Source organism: Taurulus bubalis, assembly GCF_910589615.1.
Source record: "Taurulus bubalis genome assembly, chromosome: 11".
Classification (NCBI taxonomy): Eukaryota; Metazoa; Chordata; class Actinopteri; order Perciformes; family Cottidae; genus Taurulus; species Taurulus bubalis.
This window is the reverse complement of record NC_136599.1, coordinates 6,516,340-6,539,913: the sequence shown is the minus strand read 5'-3', so window position 1 is coordinate 6,539,913 and position 23,574 is coordinate 6,516,340. Positions and strand designations below refer to the sequence as shown.

Here is a 23,574-nt window from a genome sequence, read left to right as displayed (position 1 = left end):
CACAATTTGATTTTGCTCTGTGACCCGTTTCTCGCTGCAACCGAGAATCAAGAAGGTCTCAATGCTGTTCTCCTTCAGATACACGTTCCTCTCGCCCCCAAAACCGGGTTCCACCTCATAGTCTCCGTTAAGATACTGCAAGGTGGCCTTAGTGATGTGGATCCGCCTACGGAAAGACACGGGATTTATTGGTTTGTTGGTGCATGCAGAACCAGAAGTTCTTCTGAACATACCCAGCAGCTGCAGAATTCCCATACAACATCGGTCAGCAACATTATATTTGTGCTTTTTTTAATACAGAGAAGTATCTTCATATTATATGTGTATTTATATATGAACTAGTCAGAAACATATACAATTATACAGTATCTTAAATTAACCCATTTAACTTTATTGGTTATAAAGTATCCTTGTGAACATGCTTTGGTAGCACTTTATAATAACTACACACTATTTAGCATTAGTAAAGCATGAGTAAACACTTACTTCATCATTTATAAAGCATTGTTGCAACATAAACACTCATTAGTAACTCATTAGTAAGCAATTCATAAACACAGATATCATGTTTTATTCTTAATTAATAAGCTTGAGTATTATGCATTTCATTGTTGGGTTTACATACTTTGTAAATTATGGATTCCCCATTTGTAAATTAAGTGATATATATTGCAAACCAATTATTAAAGGACTTATAGATGATGCACTAACATGTGCTTTATAAACGTGTTTACTAAAACATTTATAACTGTGTTCATGAATTGCTTACTAATGAGTTACTAATAAGTGTTCATGTTGGAACAATGCTTTATAAATGATGAATTAAGTGTTTACTCATGCTTTACTAATGCTAAATAGTGTGTACTTATTATAAAGTGCTACCCAAGTGGTTCTAAAGCAAATTAAATTCTGTTAATAGCGGTTGTACACTGTGATGGTTTTTTATGACGTGTGATTGTGAAGCTGTGTTTATGGCCCTCACCCCGCTTTGCCTCCCGCCTCCATGTGATTGGCCAGCGTGACATCGTTCGACCACACGTCAAACTGCCACTTCCTGAGTCCCAGCACGCCGCAGTGCACTCGCCCGCTGTGAATCCCAACGCGCATGTTCACGTTGACCCCCGTCACCTCGCGCACCAGCCTGCAGACACACGGCCCACAGAATCAGTGGAATCAAACCAAAAACAAGAAAATACCCCCCAAAATATACTGGCGCAAACACCGTTCCCACTCACGAGATCGCCTCTATCATGTCGACGCCCATCTCCACGCAGCAGTGGGCGTGGTCAGCGCGGGGTTCAGGCAGACCGGACACACAGTAGTAACAATCGCCCAAAATTTTAATACGCAGACAGTGATTCTCCTGAGAAAGGGAGAGGGGGGAAAAAGGAAGAGAGAAGATCACAAGGGTCCAAAAGGTATCTGAGGACTTAAATAAAAGGAATAGCATTTTGGTAGCTGTCGTATCTTGATGCGATTTAGCTTGTGTTATTCAACTGTGATGACTGGAATCAGTTATCCAGAATCTGGAAACTATCAGCACCTCTAAAGCTATGTTCCGAAATGTCAAACTAGTCTTTTAAGAAAACACAACGGGCACGTTTGGATCCTTACCGACGCCAGCTTGTCGAAGCGGGCAAAGAGTTCATTGAGGGTCATGACCAGCTCCTGAGCCGTGCACTGGGAGGCCAGGCTGGTGAAACCCTCGATGTCGGCAAACAGAATACTGGGGACGACATAAAAGAGGAGGGAAGACAAGCATGAGGTCCGGTGTTGAAGTTTTAACATCGGCAACGTTGCAATTCTAAAGAACTGCGATTATATTTTTTCGGCCCTACACAGCAGCACTGTATCAGCAGCATGTTGTTACTATCTTTGAGAGAGGCAGGAAGTTTGACCTTAAACTCTGAAGAAGATATGTGCCAGAGTGTGTGTGTGTGTGTGTGTGTGTGTGTGTGTGTGTGTGTGTGTGTGTGTGTGTGTGTGTGTGAGGGACAGAGGGGCTGTGTGTTTGCTCAGTGCTGTAATTGAATGTGTGCCGAAGCTCTCCATCTTTGGGGATTATCTTATCTTGGCTGCTGGTGATTAAGTATTCCCTCACTAGTGTTAATTAGCCTCCACTCTGCCAAACCACTCTACCCTCTTATGACTCTGTGAGCGCACTTGTATAAGCGTGTGTGTGTGTGTGTGTGTGTGCGCGCGTGTGCAAATGTGTTGTGAATCATTCTCGCGACGAGTTACGGAAAAAAGTACGTGTCGTGTTAAATTTCCTGGAATTCAGCGAACCCAATTTGTATGTTTTCAGGAAGACGTGACTGGGCCTAAAGGGCGTCTTACACAGAAGAAAATAATAATAATAATAACCCGACGAAGACAGAAAACTAGGTTTATAAAGTCAGTTGAAATTTTAATTCATGGGAAAAGAAAATCAGGAAATGCAGCGCTGAGGCCAAGCGTCCCGGCTGACCTGACATTGTCGTGCTTCTGGATATAGATTTTATGGAACATCATGTCTTCCTTCTTGGCATTGATGTCAGCCTTCATCTCCATGGCAACGTGCCTTGGCAACACTGAAAGCAACAGACGTTCCTGGAAAAACACACAGACACACACACAAAAAAAGAAACAAAATGTAGATTGTGTCATTCACAATATTATTGTATATGTGCGTGCGTGTGTGTGTGAGGGTGTGTGTGTGTGTTTATTTTAATCAACATGTTTGAGTTTTAGACCGACATGCACAGCCCCTCCCCCCCCCCCCCCCCCCATCAAAACAACAACAAATACACAATTTGATGACTTTGTGACGCAGCGTGGGATCATGGGAGTTGTTCTCAGATGAAAAGCTATCTGTCGTGACTCACGGCGGCAGACGAGGCGATGTTTGATTAAAAGTTGTATTACCGTTACATTTATTCTAGATGGGTCATTTATTCCTAATAAAATAATAGTTACTTTAATTTGTAGCCTTATGAGTCGACTAACTGCTACGGTAACGTTATGATAGAGGAGGAAGCCCAGCGCTGTTGTCTGTGATCAAGACAAACATTTAAAAAAAATAACCTAATGAGCGTGATGAATGTTGTTTTAATGTCATAACGTTACCTGTCATAGCAGCATATCGTAGTTAGCTGGATCAATATTTAAATATCTTATCAACAAATTAGTCCTCTACTGGATAACTGGATAATAAAGAAACTGATTGTGCAATACTGTTCTCATAATGCTGTGCCTTATATTATATAAATGTTCTTACTATTTGCATTTATAGCACTTTTTTTGTAACCTTAATTTTAATTCAAATTTGTACCTTAAGTTTTAAGTTATTATAATTATGTGTGGAAGGAGGACATAGCTAAACATATCTATCTATCTATCTATCTGTGTGGCAGAAGAAGAAAAAACAGCAGTGAATAATTGCGCTCCATCATGAGTGAGTAATAACTAATAGTTAATAACAGAGTAACTTGAGCTGGTAAAGGGGACACAGCGCCACTGACAGCACCCAAATGAAATTTTTAAAAAACCATAATGGAAAAGCAAAGATGAATCCGATATGCCTAAACGCCAAACATTAATTATTGCTGTATTCACATGTAAATTAACCTTTTTCGAAGTGAACTGACTCACTGAACTGACATTATGAAGCGCATCGACTATCAGCCCCATGTGACCGAACCACAGTATCCACAGTGACTCAATCCCCGGCTTCAGGCTCAAATGATTCCAGTGAGTTTTCATGCAGTGACGTACGCAGAATTTTAATTTTGGGAGAAAAGATGAGCACTTTTATTGCATTATATGAATTTATGTATCTGGAGAGAATATCTACAAATACAAGATGATATTTGTTCTGAAAAACACAAGATATCTTTTGTGAATGGAGATAGTTCTGGTGCAACTGAGGCTCCTGGAGAGTGTGTTGCATTGTGGGTTGGCAAACGTGTATTAGGCCTATACCTGTTGCTGATTCTCCCTCTGCAGGTGTAGCCTGGCCTGGATGTATCCTCTGGTCTCCTGGAAGGCTTGTCTCTGGGAGACCTCGGCGGGGTAGTGGGTACAGATGCCGATGATGTTAGTGCACAGGAAGATCAGGACATTAGCGCTCACCTGGAGAGACGAGAGAGGAGGGAGGGGAGAGGCGGTCAAGCTTAAGGTACGAGGAAGAACGGAGGATAATAAGATAAGATAAAATAAAATAATCCTTTATTAGTCCCGCCGTGGGGAAATTGCAGGATTACAGCAGCAAGAGATAGTAGTAAAATGAGTAATACATATAAGTAAACAGTAAAACAGTAATAAAACAGTTATAATCCACAATAGCACTATAATATATACAGACAGAATAAACAAGTATTTAAAAATTTATGTATATCCTGTGAGGCATTGGGGGGAGTGAATGAATCAGGATTTAAGCATAAAAGTAAGCAGGTGTAAAGTAAAATACTTTCTCATCAGACTAGACAAATGGTAAATATCTCATGAACCAGTGTTGTTGTTATTGCTTTCGGAACAGCATGGTTCCATGAATCAAAACCTCAGTCATTACTGAAAGAGAAAACACACATTTAAATTGTGTAAATAAATATTTTATATGATTGATTGTCATACAAACGGGTTTTGTTGACAATGAAAGAAGCAGCGATGCTGACAGAGATAACGACAGATAGAGATCAGCTCAAGTGCTGGTCTTTCCCGGAAAATCTTTCCATAAAAACATGAACCGGTGACGGGCTTTTATTGCACTCTTTCTGCGCGTCACGTGATTAATGTTCATTTCTCAAACATTCTTGTCCTTTTTGTTTCCCCCGAGAGACGCAAAACAAACTCTTTGGGCATTATGGCTCCTGCACACTGTGATTTTGGGCTCTCTGAGGAAAAACAGTTGACAATCGTGAGAGAAACTTGTTTAAATCTTTGGTCTGTTTCCTGGATCACGCTCGGAGATGCATCCACCGAGCAAAAACAAAAGACAGAGATTTAGGAACAAATTCTCTCACAATGTGACTGCAGCTTACGGCCTTCAAATCAACCAATCAGAATCTACGATGACGGAGAATAATCTGCTCGGTAAACGATGTCATAAAGGACATTTTGAATAAATCCACACGATTACACTTCAATTCACTACACAGTCACTGGACAATCAGTCTGACACAGACTTCTCCCAAGACTTTCATCATAACTTTCTGTAAATATGAAATAATATTCAATTCTTTTAAACAAACCAGTTTGATTTTTCTTTGCTGGACACACGTCTTTGTAATTAATCTACTCACAATACTCAACACAATTACATGAAGATGTGCACCAGGAAGAAGCCCACAGATAAAGGACCCTCCATGAGATTAGTTCACAAAGAAAGTCTCCTTTTTAATCTTCCCATTTTGTTTCGTTCTCAAGTATTTATGATTAATATTCCCACGGAATGCGGCCAGAACCTTTAACATACTGACATCTTCTGGGTAGAAATGGAAACACACCACAGGCCAAGAGGTTAATGTATCAGAATCTGAATGACAAGCTTTCTTTAATCGAGTAAATACAGGTTAATTCCTTTATTTTAAGGCGTTCTCATGTTATTAATCTCAATAGTCGTTGTCCAAAGATACTAAATAAAAGTATTTTCACCACAACAACATTCATATATCAGCTGCTCACTTATTTGGGTCAAAAGTGTCAGAAGAGAAAATGCCAAACAATAGATAATGATTTAGACAATTTACATTTAATTTAGTTTTATGGTTATTCTCTGTGGTGATACTGTATATCATGTTTCTTAAGTTATCCATAAAAATAACTTCTTCAAGTAAATGTAGAAGTTCCCCAGTTTTCTTTCAGATCAATCATTATCTGATTAAGTGACCTAACTGACAGCACATTGTATTATATATTACATATTACATTAGACCTGTCTTTTAAACAACATTTACTAAACAGAATGGATGGTGAAAGGCTCCACAAATCTTTCCAAAAACATCATAATTTTCATAAGAAATGAATCACTGTAAATGATGGTTTGTTTGTCTTGCAGACATTCAACAGGATTACTGAACTTTAATCTGATTTAAATTTGTCATAATCACAGTATCTTTAGAGCAGAAATATAAATTATGGGGTGTTGTTAAAAACATGTTTAAAAACATGTTTCCAGTGAATCAGAAAGGTTTATATGGAGAGAACTGTTGCTGCATTAATTAGAAATACAAATAAGAAAAAACGTATAGCAAAACCTCAGAAATAAAGAAAAGTATCAGAACAAGTCTTTTTCAAAAACTATCTTCTTTTTGCATCCCCAAAGATGGGTCTGCTATCATAAGCAGCTCATGTTGCATTATGAATGAATGAATTATTAACTATGTGTCAGACGGTTCTGGCCTCCACATTGTCCATTAATTCCTGATAATGAACGCCTCTTTGTGCATTATCAACAACGGGAGATATCTCTGAATGACTGCACTTGTTGTAAATAAGATATTCAAATGTATTAATTTATTTCATGTAATGTAGCTAGTGCAATATTTTAGAACATTGAACAGGCAGTGTCACAATAACTACTTAGTAAGTGTACATTATCATGAATTAATGGATACTCTGCAGCCAATCAGGATCCAGTAAACACCCAGACAATGCTATAATGGAAATATATACAGCGGCTACAACATTTATAATGAGAATACTAAAAGATGATAAAAGGTGCATCAAGAATATAAACAGATGGATGAGTTAAAAAAAAATAAAGCAAACAAGGCGTGGTGTAAAACAGACAACCGGCATAATGGACAAGCGATAAAAGGAAAGACAGACAGATGTTGAGGAAGGAAATAAGTGGTAAGGAGGCAGGACGAGGAAGGAAGAAGACAATGTGGGCATGACAAGAGTAAAAAGAGTGTGAGTGAGTGAGATCTGCAGAGAGAGAGAGAGAGAGAAAAAAAAGAGCGAGAGCAGGACAGATATGGGCCACAGTGACATTAGGCAGATGGCTCAGAGCGCTCAGCTCTGTTTACATTACTCTCACTGATAAAGCAAAAACAGCCAAGAGACAAAAGTGGAACCTGCAGCAGGATGTGTGTGTGCAGGTGAATCCTCCCGCCGGCCTCCGTGTGTGTGTGTGTGTGTGTGTGCAGTCAGAGACGTTAACGTGTGTTATCGCCGCAGCTACTGTAAGTATTTATCAGTCGAGATTCCCTTCCCGCGGGTACAGTGTCACACGCCGTGTGTCCGAGCCCACAGGCTTCAAAACTAATTGCTTGCTTTTCTCAAGAGGGCCAGGGCTCGTGGGTTTGCAGAGCACACAGTAAAGGTCCTGTGTTTACGCAGCAGCACTCCACCTCTTTAGGAGCTCTGCTTGGCAGCGTTTTACCTGCTACCTGTGCACGCCGCCACGCTCCCGGTGCAAGGGGCCGCTGCACCTGCTTCCTCTGGGCTCAACAACACGCTCATTTATCTAAAAAGTCACGACTTATTATCGCCTTATCCTGCGCGGTGCTGGTTTGGTCCAGCGCGATTATAATCACGCCGCTATGCATTACGATCTGCTTTGCTCACTCCCTGTCAGGTGGAGTTCATGACGGTGTTACCAATATGATTACGGGCCTACTAAAAGGGTTATGTTCGGTTTATGGAGACAGAAATAAACCAGGAATTGAACAGCACGTCATTGGACAAACATAGTTTTGTTTTGTTTTGCAGTAAACGCAGTCGTCATTTCCCCCTCTGGGTGACATGATGTAAGTGGTCTGTGGAGAGGACCTCAGCCTAATCCCGGGATATCAAAATGGCATTATGTAAGAGCTGCTCTGATCTAGACAGAACAGGCAAAACGGCAGTACACACACAACATAGATTAAAATGTATTTTCTCCACACACAAAAAAGCCCCCAACAGCTTAGGGAGGATATGAAGGCTGAATCAATAAATGACCAACATGGCTCCATGGATGCATCGCTGAATAAATGACCACCTCTGTGCTTTAACAAAGAATGTCTGCTGCATATCTGAAATACCTCCATAACTAAGTAAAAATAAAACTACAAAGTATGAATTACTTTGAAAAATAAAGTAGTTCGGAAAACTGACACCGACACTTGTGAAAAAAAATTGAAATGTGTCCAAACGTTTACAAAGATACCAAATACATAAAAATATTGTTTTGGGGAAATGTGTATAAATCAACAATATTACCATATGATGGAATGGTGTAGCTGTAAAAATCATGCATCCCTAACTAATTGTAAACATCATATAGCTTCAATGAAGAGCTGGGACAAGCCGAGCAATACTGTGAAAGAAGATGATTTTCACAACCTTAAGGTGGACAATTGAAGTGGAAAACTGGATGTTAAGGGGTTAATAATTGCACAATTATATTCATAAAGAGTAAGATGATAAGAATACATGAACTGTGCACATGAGTTCAACATATCTTTAAAACTTTACCTGAAAAAGTGAGAAAATCCAACCCCTATCATGAGATACTATTGCAAAATACTTTATTCAGAATATAAATCTATTGTATAGCTTAAATATAACTTGGCATTATAATTGTGACGTCGCATCTTATGCGCATGTTGACACAAGGCTCACTGTGGGGTTGTTCTGAGGCACAGCTGTGCTTTAAGCTAAATCCTCCCAAAGACAACGCCAACATGAGGACGTTTAGCAGGTTTAATGTGTATCATGTTCATCCTCTTGGTCCAGTGTGTTAGCATGCTATGCTAAACACTCTCCAGTTAGCACAAAACACACAGTACACCTGAGGCTGATGGGAATGAGTTTTGCAGGTATTAAGTACTGATGATGGTGCTACAGAAAAAGTAACATGAAGGTTTGTGCAAAATGTCACGGCCATCCAGTCAAAACCACAAATGTAAACTAAACAGTGGTGCTAAAAAAAAAAGTCAGGGATTACCAAAGTCAATAAGATTCATCCTCTGGGGACCATGAATGCATGTACAGAAAGTCAAGGCAATCCACCAGACAGTTGAGATATTTCTGTCTGAAACAAAGTGGTGGACTGATTAACAATAATAAAAAGAACATGGCTACTGGTGGTGTGAGAAGAAAAAACAGATGTCTAAACAAAGAAGTGATATCCTCCTGTCCATCATTGGTAATGCCTCAGCAGCAACACTTCACCTTCCCTCCACATCCAAACACAACACCCATCACCACTCTACACCTCGTGACACCCCTCTGAAGATCCCGTCTGAGTTGGACGAGCGCTAATGGAACATTTAGAAACTTTATTTATAATGTTTCTCCTCCTTGATGATGGATTTAGCACAGCAGCCATTTACATTAGCAGGAAGTCTCTGGTCCTGACAGTGAGTCTATAAACATTGACTAGTAAGGTCATCAGACTGGGAAAGAATGTTCTTTAAGGAGGAGAGAGCAACGTGAGAGCAAATGTGGACAGATGGGACATTTAACAGCGTCCTAATGTACCTGAATAAGATTTAAAGCAACTCAATACATAGATATATAAACAATGGATCACATGGCTATGAGAGAGGTTGTAGCAATGAACCCACTGATACTTATCACAAAACTCTGCAGCTTCCCTCAGCTCTAAAAAAGGTTTTTGCATCTTTTAGCTCATACTTTTAGTTTTCTGGCCCATAACCTCACTGTTGCAGTTCACTCTCATTGCTCCCGCAACAAGCAGCTGTTAAAAGCTAAAAGAGAGTCAATGTAGACTTTTATTCACCAAATGGCCACAAACAAAACGCCAAATTCGTAAAAATCTAATATTGCAGGTTAAAAGGTCTCACATAAAGAAAAATGCATCAACAGGAAAAACAAAGTCTGCCTGTGCAATGAAATAATGAATAACGCCTCTCACAGACAGTAGGATGTGACTAATAGTCTGCACTCAACAAGCCAAATCCATTTCAAACCAAAAGATCTTCATCAAACTAGCGGAGGTTTCTGGATAGTGCGCAGTCCTTTTGGCAGAATGTCAGCCGAGGATCTTTTTTCCTTTTTTCCACGGCATGTTCACACAGCAGTAGGTGACCTGACCTCTTCGTTAATCCTCTCATCCGGCTCTCCATCCTATTCAACAATACACAGTCAACACCCAGCAAGGTGTGCTTGTGTATGTGCTCACATACACATGCATGCAAATGTGAAGAAAAAAATCGGCAGGTCAAGGTGAGATCTTAACATTTTCCCCCTGACACCAGGTATCACTTTACCCCTGCATGTACTCAGACCCTATACAAGTCAGCTGGCAGAATGAAAAGTTCAGAAGCTTATATATATAAGCTTATATATATATATATATATATATATATATATATATATATATATATATATATATATATATATATATATATATATAATAATATGTAATGAATCTGTGGACCAAAATCTTTAAATCCCTTTAAACAGATATGTTTTACCCAGACACCTTTCAATCATTCGGCCAGTCAGATTAGAAGCTGTTGATTTACAAAAAAATTGCTATAATTTGTATGCAGGTATAATGTTCACCTCCTGACTTAATATTCCTGTTAAATAGCTCATTTTAGACTTGTTATGCATGGAAGATGGAGATGCGATGATGATTTTATATAAAAAAAAACTCAATGTTGTTGAAGAGTCTCTCTCCCTCCTTCTGTGCTTCTTTCTCAGTCTTGTAAAAAGGTTCTGCTTAGTGTTGGCCCGAGACTCACACCCACGGAGACTGTGAATTATCGGAGATGGCAGCGCTGCTTTCACTTAGCAACTATCACCCACATTCCACAGCCTCCCTCCAAAGACCTGCAGTCCTCAACCCCGGTTCAGGGAGAGGGTGCAGCGTGCGGGCCGACTGAGGAGGTGATAGCGGGGGAAGTGGGCGAGTAGGTGACTTTAGGCCCGTTCACACAGCCCGTTCGAAAGGGGAATGTAGCGCCGTTACTCTGCCTGGATGTTCATGTACGGAGGCGGATCGGGGGAACCGAGTTGTGAGCAGCTCGCTTGAGGATCCGTGTTTCGCTCAAAGACTTAGACAGCACTTGGAGTTAAAACAATAACCCTGACATATCACGTACATATCCTTAAAAATGTACCGTAAAACCCGGTTTACAAGCCGCTACTATCTTCGGTGGTTGTCCCCGCTGTAGCAAGCTAGCGCTGCTGCTAGCTCCCCGCCGCTGTTAATGCCTGCGTCCGCTCTGCCCATGTCGGGCGTCGAGCCGGGGCTGGTCCCGCTACCTCCTGTGGTTGTCGGTGAACTAGCGAGAGCTGGCGGAAGTTAGCGGAGAGCTAGCGGAAGTTAGCGGGGAACTAGCAGCAGCGCTAGCTGCTATAGCGGGGAACTAGCAGGGACACCCACCGAACGTAGTAGCGGCTTTTAACCCGACTTTTACGGTATGTGATATGTGCTCAAAGACTAAAACTTGCTGCATGTCTCAGGCTAAAACTCCTAATCCTCACCAGTCGATGATTCATGTAGAAGATATGGAAATTAAGAGACAATGTTGTTTTTGTATTAATCAAGGTATTATAAGTATGAAGAGGAAAATGTAAGATAACTAGCTAATGTGTGCCTCAGGTGACATTGGCTGGGGTTGATGGAGTCTAAACTTTCTCAAATCCAACGAGGAGGAACAGAGCTGCTAACTTTGGGCAAAGCTTTGTTGTTATCCGGGACCGGCTGTAAACAGGGATGTAACAAACCAACGTAGTTCCTTAATGATATGTTAAACTCATGTAGAAAAAGAAAAATAAATATTTGTGACACATTTAGTTTAGTTCCAGAAAGATTACTCTTGTTCTCTCCAACAATGTAAACAAAATCCATTATAGAACCCTGCTGAACATTTTTGAAAACATCTGACAGTGTTTTGAAGGTGAACTCCAATAAGTGGACAGATTGGGACATTCATGCCCAAATCAGAGAGACACAGGTGAGCGAATCAAAGGTAGTATGTCTATCAGGAAGAAAACAATTGTTTGACTTTTAAGAAATCAGACAAACAAAACAGTTAAATCTAATCCTCACACTTGTGTCTTTGGTTTTGAAAACCACGTTTTGAATGTCAAATATTGCTCTTCCTAAAACCCCATGGACACCACTTCAACATGTGGACAAATCAAAAACTTTCCAGGTTTCCCGTGCATATAGTAATAAGTGCTAAGCTATGATTGGACCATTCTGTTCTGTCAATTGACCCGTCGCTAAGCCCCGCCCACCCGCTGCTACTCCGTAGCCTACAGATCACATTGTAAAAGTGATCCACCGCATCACCTGGCCTTTCTAAACAGAAGACAATGAAGTGGAGGACCAACACTTTTTCTGCAAAGCCGGGTTGGTCTTTATTGACTTTTACAATCATTCAAAAGAAAATGCAGTATGTTTATACCTTCATTAAACCTTTAGTAACTAGCGTAGCATTGAAGTCCTGAAATCTGCTAATCTTAGCTCCACAGACTTTTCAAAGAGATATTTTAGAAACATGTAACGAGTATTAATATTACACATCTTACTAACTGGACTCATTGCAAACAAGCAAATATCAGATACAAAATAAACACTTGCACTGGTTCTATTTTTGCAAAGTTAAGCGCACCTGCTCCACCTCCCACTCCCTCCTGTTGTGAAGTAAATCACTTTATATTACGTAGAGAGCGACATTGTATGCCAGGAACATTCTTCATGCCTTATTTGCTCGCTTGTCTTGATCCCTGCATGTTAGGAATAGGTGTTGCACATCCAAGCCACAACATTTAACAACGACTACCTCGAAACCCACAAAACCAGCCTGGATTTGAAGATAATCTGAAACAATTGCATGAGAGTCTGCGGTTGTCGGACCCTGGTCAGAGCTGATCTATGCTACGCTATGATTGGCCAGTCTGGATTAGTTGGGCGTGATTTAGCGAAGGGTGAATTAATCAACTACTCCCTTTGAGCACTGCTTGCTTAAAGTCCCTAAAATACACAGAGAACAATGTTTCATGATCGCATGGAAAAAAATATATAAAAACTTCGTCCAGAAAACTGCGTGGAGAACAAGACGCTGAATTTAGACCTTTTCCCAGAGGGAGCCGTGACTGATGGGATATTGTTGTTGAAGCGGGGCCAACGAGAGTGCAAGTCAGAGCTCATCGGCCTTTGAGGAGCATCTGGAACGCCTTAAAACATCTGTGTTGTATCAGGCTCTGTAAAACACACTCCAGCACCCCCGAAACACAATGACGGTGCTTTACTCGTGACACATCACAAGAGTCTCCCCCGTAGGTTGGCCCTTATCTTTCCTTGAGAGCGTCGGTTATTTATTTCCATATTCTTTCATTTCATTTATTTTGACTCGCGCTCACTGTCACTTCTAGCCTTTGTGAAAGCATCTGTGTGTGTGTGTGTGTGCGTGTGTGTGTGTGTGTGTGTGTGTGTGCCAGGCAGCTGCTGGGTTTGTGTACTCAGCCTGAGCCTCATGTCTACACACAGCTCACACTGCCCTTATCTGAAATGACCAGACCCACATCGACAGATAAAGAGTCGCGCCCCGCCCGCTCGCAATCAAACATTTGTGTCTTACAGCAGACAAACCACACACACACACACACACACACACACACCTGTACAGTCCTGTCATTTCTGTAATTTGGGACAAACAGCAGGGGAGAGTGTTGTCCTTTCTCAGGAAATCACTTTCCAGGACAACATCAAACAGCTTAAATGTATTCTTGGTTTCTAAAATCGGTCATCACTGTGACTGACATGAAGCAGTGTCATTTAAACTGCAGCATTGTGATGTGACGGCACAAAATGTAATCACTTTTGCCCAAACATTTGACAACAGTTGTTCAATTTCACTTCAATAGCAAGTCTCTTTTTATTCATATCTTATTTACTCCTAAAATGTAAATGAATACAGTGTGTGTGGATCCCAAACATAGATATTTACATACATGCACACACCAGGGGAAAAATGTTGCAGGAAATGTATAAATATCACATATATACAGTATGAGAACAAATATCCTCTTTCTCATGAAAAGATTGTGACAAAGTCCCGTCCACACACTCTTTTTTTTAATCTATTTCTGTAAAAGAAACAAACAAAAAGGTGAACAAGGAAACTTTTCATTGCACTGCTGAGCGTCCCAAAACGCCCCTTCATTCATGATTTCCCAGGAAGCATTATATATGAGCGTTTACTATAATGAGCAGTTAATCTAGATTTTGCATTGTGTGATTGTTAGCGGAAAGCATTGTATTGTTTTCATTCAATTGGATATTTTTAAAGGCACTATATATGAGGCATAAGTTACACACTCTGACAGACAACAAATATAGTGCAGTTTAACGTAAACACAGTGATTTCGGACATAACCGTAGTCTCACATTTCACTTATTGTTGATCTGTTTTAATAGATGGTAAAATATCTGGATTTGTTTTTTAAAGCTCATAATAGATGCAGTTCACTGTGGACTACATTAGCAGATTACATTTTTCAATCCGTGGAGGAAGTAGTGTATTATTTGTCTATTTTGGAACAAAAAACAAGTCTTAATAAAAATGTGTGATGCATAAAATAAAATCACAAAAGAGCAGGAAGCATATAGCCGATATTACATCTGTTCTTTTAAACAGTAAATGGTGCAAATGTTTGGCAATTGTTTCTGCTCCACTCAGAGCAATTTACTCAGTAAACCAGTCGCATTTATTTTATTACAGCAAACATGTTTGTTTTTTAAGCTAAAAACACACAAGACTGCCACTGTCACCACTTATATTCTGTGGAGACATCCATCAACATGAAAGTATGACGGATGAGAAAACAATTTCCATAAATAGTTCTATTTGTTGGCTTTTCTGCATTTCCAGTTTCACACATATTTGAGTAATCTTGAGGCTTTGGATTGAAGACCATAAACCTTAAACAAATATTGTACATCTTTGTCTGGAACATGTACTCGGAGTGTAAAGCCCGTTTCAAACTCATGTTGCTGTCGCCATGCTGGGGGTCCTAACACTGAAAACTACGCACCAGAAACAATTCTGCTGGCAGCCAGGCGGGTGTGACTTCTGTGGAGAGAGTGTGACTACTAAAACTATTTTTGGCATTGTAGTTACAAAAGTGCAGCAAAGTCTGGATAAAAAAAGAAAAAGACGGAAACCCTTTTTTATCACAATATCAAGAAATTTTTTCTGGGCCCGCCGGACAACAGGTTTAGGGATAACTGCTGTGATTAAACAAAAAGGCTCTGAGAGGACTTACGTCCACATTAGAGGAATGCAAAAGAGTTGGAATTAGCAATAAAATCCATTATCCGAGCCAGAAAAAGACACTTGTATAAATAACAGAACCCTACGGGATAAATTACTCGAGCCATAGCGCTTTCTTTATCGTCTCCGAGGCCTAAAAACACATCCTGGGGCCGCAGACATACATACAGGCTGACCATAGATAAGCTGCAACTGGCAAACAACGTTCTGTGCGTCGCTCCCTCTCGAGTCCCCAGCACCTCCACTCATATGACCTCTTCTCTGTCATCGCCATGTTTAATTATGGACCGTCTCATTGGCGACAGCAGAGGGGAGGAAAACAAAGCACAAATCTATCCGAGTGTGACTAGAAAGCTCTGACGCCTCCAGCCGCCGGATTAAGTGAGCAGCAAAAATCAATTTTGACCTGATTTCTTTATTTTTATTTTTATTTTTTACTCAAAGCAACGGTTACCAAACTGTACACCAGCAGGCTGAACTGGGTCCGCCGGCTGCTTGAGTCGTAGTTGTTTCCATGGCAACCGTTGGACCAACTGAACACAAGCACTGAGGGAGACACTTAGCGATGCTGTTTATTCCCCATCATTCTCAGAAGTGATGCTAAACTGATAATTCTTTTTCCAGCGATCCTATTGGTCCACAGGGTGGCGGTGGTGGTGGTATGGGTGTCTTGAGAGTTTGTGTGTGTGTGTGTGTGTGTGTGTGTGTGTGTGTGTGTGTGTGTGTGTGTGTGTGTGTGTGTGTGTGTCTCAATGCAATCCTCATAGTGAATACAGGCAGTTCCAAACAAGTGAAATGTCTTTATATGGAGAAACAATCACACAATGAGGGATCACATCACATTTAGGGGCATCAATGTTTACATTTTGATGCACTAAAACCTCTCTGGAGTCTTTGAATAACGCTGTGGCGTGTGTGTGTGTGTGTGTGTGTGTTTGTGTGTGTGTGTCTATCTGTCAGCACCCATCCTGGTCGTGAGCAGAGTGTACATGTGACAGGTATCCTCGTTAAAATGCTGCTGCCGCGTTAAACACAAATTATTTATCAAGGAGGCCGAGGAAAAGGACTGCGTGGGGAGAATATCGGATTCTCCTCCGATCACACCGCCTCGCTGCTGCCTCCTCCTCCTCCACTTCAACTGGGTGTCTTATTCTATAGCTGCAGCTTCACACGGATGATCATCACAACGCCGACACTTCTTCCACTGGGATTTAAGTACTACCATCTTGATGCACGATGCACACAAGGTCTCTCTCACACTCACACACTCTCTCTCTCTCTCTGTGTGTGTAACATCCTGGAAAATTTAGAATTGAGTAAACAGCCATTTGGAAAGTTTGACCGATCGGATTAAGCGGCACATTGTTACTTAAATGCTATTCCCTTATCTTATCTACCGAATAAATACAAAAAAACTTTGAACACTTAGCGGGAGCCCTTTTATGAGTTTTTAAGGCATTTACCCATCAAAAGATCAAAAGATCCATCCCAAAATGCATTTGCTTATGCTTCATTAGCTCGCGGCAGAAAAAGATAAATAAATCGTTGTCGAATCTGTGAATATACAGTATGAGCCTTCAGGGTATGTGAAAACTGCAGCCCCATGTGTGCAGAAAAGAGAGACCTGCCTGTTGCTCTGACGCAGGCTCTGATAAGACTGTCCCATGTGACGCAACAGTTAGCAGAAACGCCAAGGGCTGGGTATTTTTAGGAACCAGTCTTTGACCTCTCACAGCACTTATGTCAACAGCATCCACACAACAATTGCTTGTTGTCACGGGGCAATAAAGCAAATAACGGCCGGGGTTGAAGAACGTACAATCGTGGGAGAGTTTCATTGACGGACCACATCGGCAGCGCTCGGCGCTCACGAGCGTTAAAACGTCCTCTGATCCTGGACGGAAAGCACCCGCTGTGCCGAACATGCCAGCACCCACGTGCAAACAAACAGACACCCACACGTTCAGGCGGGACAATAGTTGTGTGATGTTACTTCTCAAAGAGAAAAATCAAACAGTAGCAATTCTGACAAACACTCAATAGAGACTTGAGTGGAAGGTGACAACCGTAACAAAGCACGGGAAAATGGCGTGTGCGTTGGCTTGTGTGTGTGTGTGTTGACGGGCGGGACATGCATGTGTATGTGCTGTTTATTTCAGCCGAGGGGTCACAGACATGTCGACACAAAAGAAAAAGGAGTAACAGCAGAGTGCATGTTACAGTTTTCTCCATTACAAACCCACTTCAACATGCAAACGCTCCGATAGATTGACGTTTGTTTTGGAATCGGTCCGGCGTAAAACAACGCGCTGCAAACTCTTTTATATACTGTAGTTTATGGCGTGAGCGTCAATAAAAAAAGGCTCAGAGCGAAGATGAGAACAGACACTGGATTCTACTGTAAAAACACACATGCAAAACAACGCCAAGAGCAATACGGCACAGGAAGCAGCCAGACGGACCGCATGTGTTTTGAAAGGTTTGAAGGGATTAAAGGCCGTAACCTTCAAGAGACGGACACTAAATACTTATGAGGCAGACAGACAGCATTGAGACGTGTGCGAGAGCCTCGGTTTACTCCGGTCTGAGGACGTGAATAACTACAATTACAGCCCCGCGGTTGTGTGCGAGTCCCACGGGAAGTCAAGTTGCAGTTTACAGCCATTTATGTCCAAAATGTCATCACTTCATAATTTTATCCGTTTGTGCAAAATGTGAAAAGACGTTCCCTCCAGACGTTCCTGAGATATCAATGACAGACGGACGTTGAGTAATCAGAAGGGAGACTTGTTTGATTATATTATGATTTGTCGATGATGGTGATGGTTATATTATATTTTAGCCAAGAAAATAGGATGAATGTATTTTTAGAAAGTTCTATCAAGTAAATCATTTTGACCACTGTGCTGCTTTCAGGTTATATTTATCGTGGATGTCTTGGTTGGTTTGCTTTTGTGTTTTATTGAGGAATAACCTTTATGGTAATAAATTAATTAATGGCCTGTCAAGCCATTCTGTCAAGATTTTTATTGTTTTTATAGTGGTCTTCCATGTCTCTGATATGGAGCACTATACTCTGTACTGCAAGTCCCCAACAAAATGTCAAAATGTCAATTCACATAGATACAGAAAGTGTGCATGGCTTCACTCTTCAAGCAAGTTGTCATATCTTTAAGAGCATTTAACAGATTGTATTACAAAGTAATACATAATGGGAAAGCCTTTCTTCTTTAGAGCTCCGGACTTGGTTTCTAAATGTATGACATCCGAAACAATCATAATTTCAGTCTGTAATTAAATCTTTTAATGAAATAAAGTCAGGGATGTCAGAGAACAAAAAAATACAGATACAAAAAAAGTGAAATGGATAACCTCTCATGACCCAATCCTGATCCTCAGGTATTTCTGCTCTTACATGAACTATGAATTTAAAATAAATACAAAAATGTCACCTACAGCTGCTCACTGATTTAACTCAGCAGTCAGTGCATCAAACTACAGTCTGATACACATCAGATATATCTAACTTACTTCATGCATGATAGATTAATCAGCTCGCACTCATGACTGAGCAGAAACCCAACTCCACTGTACTTCCCTTTCGATCCCCGGGTTAAATCTGCGTTGCCAGCAAACAGAAGTTGGCTTTGAAAAGACAGAAAAGAGGATCTGCATTTACATCATTCCTCAACACACAACTTCATCATTATCTCTACTCGTCAACACCAACAGAAACCCGGTGAGGTTAATGAGTTATCGGAGAAAGAGGAAATACTTGCATGCGAGCGTGAAGCAGTGATTGATTATAGAGTTTTTACCGCGTCACGTATCGTGCACAGGCGACCTCGGGAATAAACAGCATTGCAGGGCCGCAGCTATCTCATGGCATTCATCCACTTAATGATGGCAAACAATGGTGGAGCCGGTGATGGATTGCACTGGTATATCATGCATGATGTGAGAGTCCACAGCAGTTACTGAGTTCCCACGAATCCCTCACCTAGTCCTGTACTTTTGTAATCAGCTCATAATAAACAATCCCAATATCTTAACAGAGTGATCTGTCATTTAAGTGACTTGTTTGCTGACACGTGAGAGGATATGTTACTGAACTCATACCTGATTGTTATGGCGGAGACATTATGGCGATAATCAGTGATTGGTAGTTTAGTCCTACTGTATATATCCTCCTATTGTTTTCATGTATGGCTTTCCCATTATGTTTTCCATAGCTTTTCCCCAAGGAGACAACAGAAAGCGAGCAGCCATCGGCCTCACCCTCGTCACCCCACCCTTGGAGAAAAAGTACAAAGCGTCCCTTGTGTGAGAGCACAGAGACCTGAGTGATACCGCTTTATATCATGGTATTCTCACACTGTCACACACTCACTCGCACACACACACACACACACATACGCAAAGCTGTCCGGCCGGGGCGGTTCATTCAGCTCGCTGACCTTCAGAAAGGCCCTCGGTCCTTGACACGACGCACAAACAACACACTGTACAGAAAGACCCGTAAGCCGCAGAATACATGCAGATACAGCGCGGTGGCACTGCGTCCGCTGTGTGGCCAGTTCAGTTGGAATAAAACCGCCAAATCATAAACATTGTGAAAGAGGAAGCATTTTAAATGCCCTCGGACATGAAGCAACATAACAATGTGTTTAATCAGTCTACAGTGATAACTTATCACATTGTTTTCTTATGTTTTTAATTACTTATCAAAAGTGTTGGGAAAGTTACTTTTTAAAATGTACTAGGTTACTGATTACTAGATACGGGGTTATAATTAGGCATTTAAGATAGATGTTAGAAATGTTTTTCACACTATCATCAAATGCTTTTCTAAATTCAGAAGATTGCAAAGCAACAGAAAGACTTTTCCACATAAAAGGTTGTTTTTTTTTAACCAAAAAGAGGATATATATTCTGATGTTACTTCTTTGCAATCACCAACTTTTTGATTGTTACCTGTAATTTTACTTCCGATTTTTTCTCAGTAACTGTAACGGATAACAATTACATTTTAGGTAATTAAATTAAGTAGTTACTCCCCAACATTGCTAATTAACTACTAACCAATGTATAGGCCTGCACCTAACAACTATTTTCATTATTAATTAATGATTATTTTCACGTTCAATTAAATCGTTTGTGTCAGAAAATAATGAAAAATGTCCGTCCTCAAAACTGAGATGCTTACAGTGAGCAATATTTGGTATTTTTGCTTGAAAGATGACTGAAATTATTATTAAAATGTACTAAATAAACTAATAGACTAATCATTTCAGTGTTCACCTTTTTTTAAACCCCAACGCAACAATAACACATGACACTATATTGTGCATCTGGGTGTTTAGAGACTACGTCACACAAAATAAATATGCAGGATGATATTTGTTTATGGTTGACCAGGTACATAAAGGGATTTTTTTTTTATTTCTTACATGACATATTTGGAAAACGTCTGGATTCAAAAGTTCTCTTTACAAAACTCAGAGCATGAATACAGCATCAAACAACTCTAAATATTGTCGAGTAATGTGTACCTGACCAGAGCATGAAGTCGCTCTCCCTTCTGTCTGTGTTGTAATCAGAGCATCTCTGAGCTTTGATGACATAGCAGGGCGGGCCATGCATGCCTTTCAGTGCATGTTTGTGCACGTGAGCGCTGGCAATGCGCTCATATGGCGCCGGCTGATAACGGCACCCGCTCTCGGCTTCCCCCTCAGGTTAGCGCTGTTAGCACTGTTGTCGCTGTTAGCACTGTTAGCTGCGAGCCACCGCCATGTTGAGAGCCGCTCTGAATTTCGAACTTAGCACTTTTAAAGATGCACAACTCAAAAAAAGGACTGTGTATGTGAAAAGCCCTCACAGAGAATTATCCCCTGACTCTGGAGTTCCTCTCAGCTAAGTGGGTTTAGCATCTTTCAGCTCGTTGTTTTTTGCGGCCCACAACAAACTGTTTTGGTTCCGTTTCACAGCTCTTATCGACCCCTTTCCAGCCACAGCAGGGAGCTGATTTCAGCAAAAGAACTATGATAAACCCACTGGGCAGACAAAGCTAGAGACTAGCTGGTGAACACGGGGAAGGATTTAACAGCTAAAGAGCCAGATAGTTCCCTCAAGAGATGGTGGAAACCAAAACCAAGCGATAACGACAGCGGGTCGCCACAAAGACAACTCCTATTGTCTGCTGGATGTGTTATGACTGAATCATACGGACTAAATGGAGAGATCTTGTTTTCTATCATGTATATTTGCATTATGGCATCAGCTAGACACAGAGCCCGTTCATCCTATGAAGAGACAGCTATTAGCTTGACGCAGACAATTTAAACGTCAGCACTCTTCTTACTCTCGTGAAAACAAGCTTCATGTTGAAACATTAGGTTTCTACACCTTATCAAAAAAGCTACAACTATATAACGGTTAGCTCTAGACCTTCTGACAACAGATCCTTACAGTCAAGATTAAATAAAAAATGCTTTAACCATTTTAGATCACACCCCACAATCATACTGTGCACATTTTTAAACAGTATATCAAACAAGAAGTTCTTTGTGTCAATCATCTTCTTCCAGTAAAACAAAAAATAAAGTTTGCTTACGTAAACTAGCATCAATCAATAATATCATGGTATCCATCCAATCAATCTGCAACTTTTAGCGATGAGGAGGTGTTCGTGAACGCAACGCTCTAAGCATGCCTACTTTTTTACCTGTTCAATAAAATGCAAGGGATATCATTTAAATCCCTCTTGTAACTGTACAGCGCTAAAATACTCTCTATACAGAAGCGAAAGACGCTCTGACTTACGTTTCACTTTAAAATAAAGTTTTGAATAATGCTGAGCAACACTACATGCAGAGTATACTGAACTTCATTCATGAAATATTGTCGGATAAAATGCTGATAGATATTATCTGCAAGATAACATAAAAGGGAAATAGTGACAATAGCTTCCTTCCATCACCATCAGTCACAGTTCAGGTCAACAGTCAGACGTCAAGCCTCTCTTACCTGTTTCCAGAGGAACTGGTCTTCCTGATTGATCTGCCATGACGTGACCACGTGGATGATGGACAGCAGTGCTCCACTCACTACGGCCGCTCTCATCCTCACAGGCAGCAGAGTGTAGATGATGTAGATGAAGAACACGGACCACCAGATGCCTTCCGAGGCGCTTCTGGGCGCCACCATGAGCACCCCGAACACCTGCACGGAGAGCAGGACTCCGATCACCAGGTAACTGACCATCCACATGTAGTCCTGGTGGAAGCCGTTGCGGTTGCACACCACCATGAGAGCCATGAAGAGCGCCATGGCCACCGACAGGGCTGACGAATAGGCCACGTGAGGGGCGGCGTGGACACAGTGGAAGGTCAGCATGATGCCGCACACGATCACGAGCACCCCCATGAGCATGGTCAAGGAGCTCTGGTTCAGTCTGAAGAAGTAACGCTGGTATAGGCGCTCCAGCTTGCGGGACTGGAATTTTTTAGACTGGAACACCTGCACCACCCTGAGCCAGCAGTCCGCAGCCGTCACCACCCCCGCCGCGCCGTTGGGACCGTCGTCGCCCGTGTCCCCGCTTCCTCCGTTACATCCCCCTTTCCTGCCTTTTAAGTCGCCGTCCTCGAAGCCCAAGTCGACCGATTTCAGCCCCACCCCTTCCCCGGGAGCCCCTCCCCTTTTGCCGTAGTGGTCCTCCTGCCAGCCGCAACGGACGCCGAAGTTGCCCCCGCCTCCCACGGCCCCGGCCCCCCCTCCGCGGTGGTGCTGATGGAGGGGGGCTCCAGAAGGGGGCTCCATAGCATCCGGGTCCCGCAGACAGCTCATGTAACGCGGGTTGCAGAGAGATGAGCCTCCCTTTCGTTTGGACTTCTTGCCATTGCGCTCCCCCCACGCAGTCTTGCGGTCGTCCACTCTGGCGACTAGGAAACCACTGAACCAGGACATTCTATGTGAGCGGAGAGAGGGACGTTCAGTACGGGAACAGGTCACAGACAGATTACAGCTCCAGCACTGATACCATGTGGCAGAAACATTACCTCCTCCATCCAACATGAACACAGTATTTTACCTGTTGGGGTTCTGGTACATGTCCCAGCCCTTTCCCTTGCAGCCGGTTCACTCATTTATCCCCGCGGACAAATTTTTTGAAGTAGTGAGGAGGGGTTTGTAGAGGCCACACTGTGGGGACCCAGGGTGGGACTGACTGGATGGGGGCAAAAGGCGCACCAGTCGCCTCACAAAGCCCCAGATGTTGTGCCAGGGACAGCTCTCAGAGACCAGGGTTAATGAGATGACCAGGCTCTGCTTCCAGGCCTATCGCCACAGCTTC

At 41.7% G+C, this 23,574-nt stretch overlaps 1 protein-coding gene across 1 annotated transcript in view; it reads right to left on the bottom strand.

Moving 5' to 3' along the window:
* Positions 1–23,450, bottom strand: part of LOC306743072 (adenylate cyclase type 6-like) — a gene marked incomplete at its 3' end in the record, with an annotated part of 29,340 nt that extends 5,890 nt beyond the window's left edge. Inside the window, exons 1-8 of the mRNA XM_079225553.1 lie at positions 23,314–23,450; positions 22,251–23,190; positions 3,961–4,110; positions 2,468–2,589; positions 1,615–1,726; positions 1,236–1,363; positions 983–1,141; positions 25–166 (exon numbers count right to left, since the gene is read on the bottom strand). Coding sequence (XP_079081679.1) covers positions 25–166; positions 983–1,141; positions 1,236–1,363; positions 1,615–1,726; positions 2,468–2,589; positions 3,961–4,110; positions 22,251–23,190; positions 23,314–23,333 — 1,773 coding nt within the window. The 5' untranslated portion in view covers positions 23,334–23,450. The remainder of the gene's footprint in view (positions 1–24; positions 167–982; positions 1,142–1,235; positions 1,364–1,614; positions 1,727–2,467; positions 2,590–3,960; positions 4,111–22,250; positions 23,191–23,313) is intronic.
* Between the last annotated feature and the right edge of the window lie 124 nt (positions 23,451–23,574).